This window comes from Callorhinus ursinus, unplaced genomic scaffold, assembly GCF_003265705.2.
Source record: "Callorhinus ursinus isolate GAN/ISIS: 27379988/994484 unplaced genomic scaffold, GSC_fseal_2.0 scaffold32, whole genome shotgun sequence".
Lineage (NCBI taxonomy): Eukaryota > Metazoa > Chordata > Mammalia > Carnivora > Otariidae > Callorhinus > Callorhinus ursinus.
This window is the reverse complement of record NW_027397094.1, coordinates 14,910,397-14,918,826: the sequence shown is the minus strand read 5'-3', so window position 1 is coordinate 14,918,826 and position 8,430 is coordinate 14,910,397. Positions and strand designations below refer to the sequence as shown.

General features: G+C 44.1%; 1 protein-coding gene across 2 annotated transcripts in view; it reads left to right on the top strand.

The window, feature by feature from the left end:
- Positions 1 to 244: 244 nt before the first annotated feature.
- Positions 245 to 8,430, top strand: part of NTPCR (nucleoside-triphosphatase, cancer-related) — a 30,068-nt gene continuing 21,882 nt past the window's right edge. The window contains exons 1-3 of one of the 2 annotated variants that reach the window (XM_073879044.1): positions 245 to 396; positions 4,655 to 4,817; positions 5,328 to 5,424. In XM_073879044.1, coding sequence (XP_073735145.1) covers positions 261 to 396; positions 4,655 to 4,817; positions 5,328 to 5,424 — 396 coding nt within the window. In that variant the 5' untranslated portion in view covers positions 245 to 260. The remainder of the gene's footprint in view (positions 397 to 4,654; positions 4,818 to 5,327; positions 5,425 to 8,430) is intronic. The other variant, XM_025850855.2, reaches the window with a different exon arrangement.

The following is an 8,430-nucleotide window of genomic DNA, read 5'->3' as shown; positions in this document are numbered from 1 at the left end:
TGTCGGTGGCAGGACTCGGGGGACCGCGAGTACCGTAGCACCGGCTTAGTAAGAGACATTCTCGCGCACCTCTCCCTGGAGACACCCCGCGTGAGCCCGACATCGAGGGTCAAACATGTAGCACGTGGACCCAGAGAAGGCCTGACCACCACCCTCCCGACCCTTCTAAGGGAGGGCGTCCGCCCTCGCCGAGACCAAGAGCCGAAAGCGCATGCGCGAGCCATGTGAACGGCGGAGGGACGGGCGCGGACCTGAGGCGCATGCGCGGACGCAAAGGCGGTGCTTCCGGCCGACGGAGGCGGGGCCTGGGGCACGGTCAGGGGCTGAACCCACGCCGCGACCCCCGACCCGGGCTCACCGGAATGGCCAGGCACGTGTTCCTGACTGGGCCCCCAGGTAACCCCGCCCAGGTCTCCGCTCCCGGGGGGCTGCCGGAGTAGGCAAGGGGGCGCGCGGGGTGGCGGCGGCCGGGTGCTCTTGGGGAGGGGCGGCTTTATAAAGCTCCAGGGCTCTTGCTGCTGGCCCCTGAGGTTCCCAACTTAAATTACAGGCTTTGTGATCTGAAGCTTACGTGTCCCTTCTCAGCGCGATTTTAAGTACGAAAGATAGGATTAGAAATGAGGCCGACGCTAGTAAGAAAAAGAACATTGTGGTTGGGCAGTGTGCAGGCTTCTTTGTGAAGGTATTAAAGAGCGGGGTCCAGGCGGCTGCGGTGTAACTACGTAGTTTTGAACTTGTGATGGGCACGAACGATGCTTCAGGATGTCTGCCACAACCGTGATTGACATGGAGGCGTCTGGTTTCTGTTGATAGTGACACGTGCTGCCGGTAGTGTGGCTCTGGCCGACATGCATAATGGAAGGAAGCACGGATTTTCGCTTGAAGGATAATGAAACTAAAGATGAAACCTCCCCGCCCCCGCCTCAGGTTCCTGCAAGGATGAGGCTGCAGGATGAGAAGCCCCTCTCAGATCTTGTGTCTGTGCCTGGCCCCTCTAATGCCAGTCACTGGGCAAAGCCTTCAGCCAACCCCGTGGGGCTGTGAACGGATGGGATAGTATTCATTCAAATGAGAGACTGGAGGAGGAGATGCTCTTTAAACAATGGCCCTACACATGTACCAGGTGTGACTCAGGAAGGTGGTGGCAGCATCAGATGGGCTAAGGCAGAAAGGTGGGCTTGGAGTGGAGAAAGTGATTTATTTCTTCAGCTCCTTTGTAAGGTGGATGGATCTAATGTTTAAGTTCGCGGAGCGTTCAGGTATCAAAGATTGTCATTCAGGGCCTAGAGTTGTCTTCCACTTTAATGGTTACGTTTTGCCTTAGGTAGCAAAGGCGACACTTAATATTGTAGACTTTGGAATTTTATTTTTACTAGGCAATGGGGAAGCTGTGAAGAGAGTGGTTTGCGGAATTTCTAACATCCAACGTACTCCCTAATCTTGCAAAAGACTGTCTTCTGAAAGTTGATTTGTCAGTCCTTTATTTGAAACTGGGAATGCCATTTGCTCAGCAGGCTGGCCCCAAAACATTTACGTGTTTCATAACAGAAGTGATCTGTTACTATGTTAGTACCTGCCTGGGTCTTGGAAGTGGCTGGGGACAGAGGTTGGCCAGGTCAACACTTGTTCTTATTCCTGTTTCCTTTTATGTACACACAGTTGAAAGATTCAAATAATTCTACAATATAGCTCTTCTAAGCCTAAAAACCTAGGCACCCTCTCTTTCTCTTCATCTTCCTAGTGCAGTTAGAGTATAAATTTGATTAGCTCAATACATGGGAGAGCTAATCACAGAAAAGCCATGTAATCAGTAATCTATAGTTTTCCTTTTATGTATAACTTTTTTCCCCTTTGGAGTTACCGTCAGGTTTTTTTAATAGTTTCTTTCTTTCACTAACTCCGTCTCAAATTCTGCCTGCTGTCTAAATCTAATCGACATATTCAGATCGTCAGGTAATATATCTTCTCAAAGAGGTCGCTTTTTGTTCTATATGTTGTCAGTGCCCCACCAGTGTGTCCTTAGCACTTAGCATTTTCCCCAACTTCTAACTGTCCAACTTGTGACTGATCTTGGAGGGCTTTCTCTGGTCACTGAATTCTACTCTGCCTGTTCACAGGGTTAGGCCTGAAGGGCCAGGGGATTCCTGTCCCCCAGGAATGTCCGAACCCATGATCGATGGAAGCTGGTGGATAAACTCCCTACTTCCTCACCCCTCAGACAGGAGAATTGAGTCCTGTGTCTAAAACTGTCCTCTAGGGATTCCCCAGTGGGCTTAGCTACCCACACAGGTAACTTGCTTGATAATGCAGTACTTCCCTTGGGGTCTTTGGGTCACTTTCCAAATTAAACTACCTGCCCTTGAATCTTTATCTCAGGTCAGCCTTATGAGAGAACTAGAACCCAAAGGATTCTGGAGCTCTCTCTGACCTGCTTGTTTGGCCTCTGTGTGGTATGGAGCTGTCATTTTGGCGTCGCCTTCAGCATAGGTTACCTCTTAGTGTAGACAGCGCGAGGGTAGCAGCTGAATTGATGGAGGTGAAAAATTAACTGAAAGATTTCTAGAGCTGATGAGGAAGGGGCTTGAGCCAGTGCCTCCTCTCGCTTTCCCGTGTCCTATCCAACATGCAGGACGCGCAGCGCCCCCTTTTATTATAGCTGCTCTGTGTTACCTCCTTCAAAATGGAGTACCCCCCCTTTTTTTTTACATTTAGGGTAATACCCACTTACCATAAGACCAAAAAAAAAAAAATCACAAGTTTTAAAGAAGAAAGTGACAATCACATGGAATTGCTATATACAGAAATAAGTGCTGTGAACCTTCCCCGTTCCTTCTCCACATTTCCTTCTGTAGATACATATACTTCACTTTTTTTTTAAGCTTAATGGAAAAATACTGTATATACCTGCTATGTCTTAACCTGCTTTTTCTCCATCTATCCATATATTGTCTGTTTTCTGTGCTAATAAATCTAGGTAAACCGTATTCTCTTTAATGGCTGCATGGCATTCCTGCATGTTTATATGCCATTATATACATGGCACCATAATTGAACACTCCCTTACTGATCAACATATAGATTGCTTTACATATCTTGCTGTTACAATGAATACTGACGTGAGTACCCTGTTTCATATATCTTTGTGCTGTGGTCAGATTTTTGCTGAAGGTGAATTCGTAGCGATAGAATTGCTGTGTGCTGTGGAAGGCACATTGAAGTTGCCCTTCAGAAAAGTACCAACTTACGTACCCGCCAGGGCTACTGGCCTGCATTAACCAGGTTCTTCAATGACTTTCTTAAAGCAGCAGTTACTGGGGGACGGACCTGGGATGAAAAGCCTACCCGGTTCTCTTCCAGCCACAGGGAGTGTGTGTCTGGGTTGCTGTTCATGTTCCAAAAGGCCATTGTCTGCTGGTGTGAAGTTGGGAGGAGAGGTTTATTAAAGAACAGATCATAGTTGATCTCAAGGAAGCTTAAAAGGGTTCTTCGGGAACCCTGATGACTCTGGGTCAGCAGCCGTAGAAATAATATGACTTACAACCTTGTGGTATCTTGAAATAGTCTCTTGCAGACTTGTCAGAGGCTTCCCGTTTTTCCATTTTTGGGTCATCATGACGCCATTGCCTTCAATGTGTATGGAACAGAGCTCATAGAAACGAAGCCATGGTGACACACAAAGGCCCCTGTTAACATGTATGGGCCTTACTAGTAGTGTAAGCCTGGATAAGTTACCTAACCTCTCTGTACCTCATCTGTAAAACTGGAACAAGAATGGTAAGTGCCCCAGAGGGGGCGTTGGGAGGATTTAACCAAGGAAATGCTTGTGGAGCTTGCTAGAACAGTGCCCGGCTCCACAAGGCTGGTGATGAGTTTTATTTTATTAGCTCGTACCTGTTGGTGCTTGCAAACACAGAAGAGTCCATCAGAGTAGTTAATAGGCCAGGTGGATGAGGGGGTGGAGGTGCAGAAGTTGTAATTTGGGAAAGGGTTGGGGGCAAGCCAGAGAAATGCTTAGGGACACTGGAGGAGGTCATAGAAGGGGTTACCAACCTGGTAGGATTGCTCTTGTGAGAAAGTTTAAAAACTGCTATTTCTAGTGGTGTTAGTGGCATTGAAGAGAGACTCTTTTGGGAGACATAGCAGTGTAAGTCTATGGAGGAGTAAAAGGATTTTCCCACAGTTGAGTATAGGTCCAGAGTGTTCAGAAGGTTGAAGTCCCAGTTTAAGGTGCCCAGCCTTTGACCCAAGCATGACCAGTTTTACTTCCTGGTGTAAGAGTGTGGCCACCCAAGGAGGAGAGTAAACCTAGTTCTAGAAGCTTGTCTCAGAGGATGCAAATTGCACCTGCTGTCACCACAAAGCCACTCATTTGGTCCTGTGATTGTGTATGTGACAAAATTAATGGTGTTTTGGAATTTCAAAATAAAACTTTTAAGATCCAATCCGTATTTTTATTATGCTTGAAATTAAAAAGTTTTAATACCTGGAGCAATCAAAATTGAAGTGAAATTAATATTCATAAAATTCGTGTGCAGCCCATTTCTCTCCCCACGGTGATTGCTCTCAGTGAGTCATTGAGTGCTGTGCATCCTCTAGCAAGGGAGTGGTTTCTAACGGGCTTTTGTTTTGTTTTGTTTTGTTTTGTTTTTTTTAGGAGTTGGAAAAACAACACTGATCCAGAAAGCCAGTGAGGTTTTAAAATCCTCTGGTGTGCCTGTCGACGGATTTTACACAGAAGAAGTCAGACAGGGAGGGAGAAGAATAGGGTTTGATGTTGTCACATTATCCGGCATGCGGGGAGTTTTGTCTAGAATTGGGTACTGGTATTTCATTTCTCTGGTGTTTTATTCTCCCTGGGCACAGGATTGAGCCAAATGATCCCTTCTATCTTGAAGAATCTTCGGCCTTTATGGATTTCTCAAAGAAAACAGAGATTGAAACCATCATATGAAAAAGTATAAAAATATCATATTTCACTTAAAACTTATTCCACCAAGTAATAAATTTTTAGCATTTTGTAACTCATAGTCCTGTTTCCTGTGCCACTTTTCTGTTGTGCTGCCTCCCTGCAGCCTCAGGATTAGCCCCCCAAGGTACCTGCCTGGTGGTGGTGGTGGTGGTGGTGGTGGTATGCACTCTTGTTGGTAGCCCTGTTGTCAGGAGAGGACGTGGGATCAGGTTAGCTTTGTGTACCACCCCTTCTTTGGGTAGGTGATTTTTAAGGGTGACTTAGCATATGTGGGAGGCCACAGGCTCGCTGGAGTCGCTACAAACTAGAAATCAGTACAGGGGTCTTTCAACAGAGACTGCCCTGTCTTTTCATTCAGGTCAGAGCCTCCGCCCGGAAAACGTGAATACCGGGTTGGCCAGTATGTGGTGGATCTGACTTCCTTCGAGCACTTGGCACTTCCGGTCCTGAGGAATGTAAGTATGTGATTTCTGCCTCTTGAGCCCATCTCTTCTTAGTGCCCTATAGGAATTGCTGTCCTGGGAGCAGGATGGTTTTGATCCAAAGGAGTGGCCAGTTTTGCATTTTACGATTGAAAAGTTTTCCAGTGATTGAACCTTATAAAAGATATATGCACCATAATTTGATGTCACTCTGAACTACATATAAATTCCTTGTTATACATATTTGGCACATGGAAATATTTTATACTGGGAGGGCTCTGACGCTCAGCTACCATGACTCCCAAAGTTAAGTCTTTACTCTGCCTTCTTCTTATTTATAACTTAACCCTGTTTTCACAGCACAACAAATAAACATTTAGGAAGGGAAAATATCATTATATAAATATAATGGTAAGCACCTAACACATTACAGATATTCCTCAACTTTCTTTGGGGTTACCTCCTGATAAACCCATCATAAGTTGAAAGTATGGTAAGTGGAAAACACACGTAATACACCTAACCTACAAACCATCATTGATCAGCCCAGCCGACCTTCAGCATGCTCAGAACACTGAAGGTTAGCCTATGGTTGGGCAAGGTCATCTGACACAAAGCCTATTTTATAATAAAGTGTTGAAGATCTCGTGCAATATATTGAATACTGTACTGAAAGGGAAATACATAATGGCTTTGTGGGTACAGAATGGTTGTTAGTGTATTGGTTGTTTGCCGTCATGATCTCGTGGTTTCCTGGTATCTGGGACTCCAGCTCGTGCCCAGCATCATGAGAGATCTTACTGCATGCTGCCTCTAGCCCTGGAAAAGGGTCAAAATTAAAAATCTGACCTACGGCCTCTACAGAACCTATATTGCTTTTGTGCCACCATAAAGTTGAAAAATCATAAGTTGAACCATTCTAAGTCACAGACCATCTATGATATACCATATATCACTGTATTATATTGAGATATTCACATACCATACACTTCACCCATTTAAAATACACAATTCAACTTTTTCTGGTATAGTCACAGGATTGTGCAACCAGTCGTCACAATCTAATTTTAGAACCTCTCCATCCTTTCAGAAGGAAACCCCACACCCATTGAGCAGTCACTCTTCATTCCCCTGTCCCTCCCAGCCCCTGGCAACCACTACCCTACCTTCTTTGCCTATTAATTTGCCCATTCTGGGCATTTCCTCAAAAGGGAATCACATAATACGGGGTCTTTTGTAACTAGCATATTGCACTTAGCATAATGTTTTCAAGGTTTGTCTACACTTCAGCGCGTATCATTCTTTTTCATGGTTGAATAATATGCCATTGGATGGATATACCACATTTTGTTGGTCTACTCATCAATTAATGGACATTTGGATTGTTTCTGCTTTTTGGTTATTGTGAATAATGCTGCTCTGAACATTTGGGTGCAAGTTTTTGGGTAGACATCTGTTTTCAGTTCTCTTGGCTTACACCTAGGCGTAGAGATGCTAGGTCATATGGTAATTCTATATAAATCTTTTTGAGGAATTAACAGACTGTTTTCCAGACCCAGCTGCACATCTCCACCAGGAGTGGATGAGGATTCCAGTTTCTTCACATCTTTGCCAATTATGGTCTTTTTAATTTCATCCATTCTAGGAGGTGTGAAGCATTATATGATTTTGATTTGCATTTCCCTGATGACTGGTGATATCGAGCATCTTTTCATGTCCTTACTGGCCATCAGTATATCTTCTTTTGAGAAATGTGTATTCATCTGCTTTGCCCATTTTTAAACTGGCTTCATTGTGTTTTTATTACTGGGTTGTGAGATGTCTTCATAAGACCTGCATACCAGCCTGTTATCAGATATGATGATTTGCCAGTATATTCTTCCATTCTGTAGATGCCGTCACTTTCTTCATGGTGTCCTCTGAAGTGTGAATGTTTTTGAGAAGTCCAGCTTACCTGTTTTTCTTATGTTGTTTGTGCTTTTTGGTGTTGTATCGAAGAAGACTTTGCCTGACCTAATTTCATAAAGATCGACTCCTGTGTGTTCTTCTGGGAGTTTTATAGTTTTACTGTTACATATAGGCCTATAGTCTAAAGTAATTTTTGTATATGATGTTAGGTACGAATCCAGATTCCTTCTTTTGTAGATAAATACCCAGTTGTTTTCAGAACCATTTGTCGAAGACTCTTCTCTTTCCATGTAATTTTCTTGGGGCTCTTGTTGAAGTCAGTTGACCATAAATACAAGGATTAATTTGGACTCTGAATTCTGTTCCATTTTTCCTTATGTCAGTTCCATCTGTTCTTAGGTCAGTGCCACACTGTCTTTATTAGTGGAATTGGGATTTTAATAGGGATTGTATTGAATCTGTAGATGAATTTGGGGAGTATTGCCATCTTAGCAATATTAAGTCTTTTGATATGTGAATATGAGATCTCCATTTACCTAGATCTTCTTCTTCTTCTTCCTTTTTTTAAGATTTTTTTTTTTAAGATTTATTTATTTAAGAAAGAGAACATCCCAAGCAGACTCCCTGCTGAGTGCAGAGCACGACGCGGGGCTCAATCTCAGGACCCGGAGATCATGACCTAAGCCGAAATCAAGAGTCGGACACTTAACTGCCTAAGCCACCCCTACCTAGATCTTCTTTATTTTTTTTTTTTAAGATTTATTTATTTTAGAGAGAGAGAGCACAAGTGGGAGGGGCAAAGGGAGAGGGAGAGAAACTAAGAGTTGAAGGCTTAACCCACTGCTCCACCCAGGTGCCCCTTCTTTAATTTTTTTTTTTTTAAGATTTTATTTATTTATTTGACAGAGAGAGAGAGAGACAGCAAGAGAGGGAACACAAGCAGGGGGAGTGGGAGAGGGAGAAGCAGGCTTCCCGCGGAGCAGGGAGCCCGATATGGGGCTCCATCCCAGGATCTGGATAATGACCTGAGTCGAAGGCAGACGCTTAATGACTGAACCACCCAGGCGCCCCTTTAATTTTTTTTTTAACACTATTGTTTTGTAGTTTAGCCTATACTTCTTTTTAAAAAAT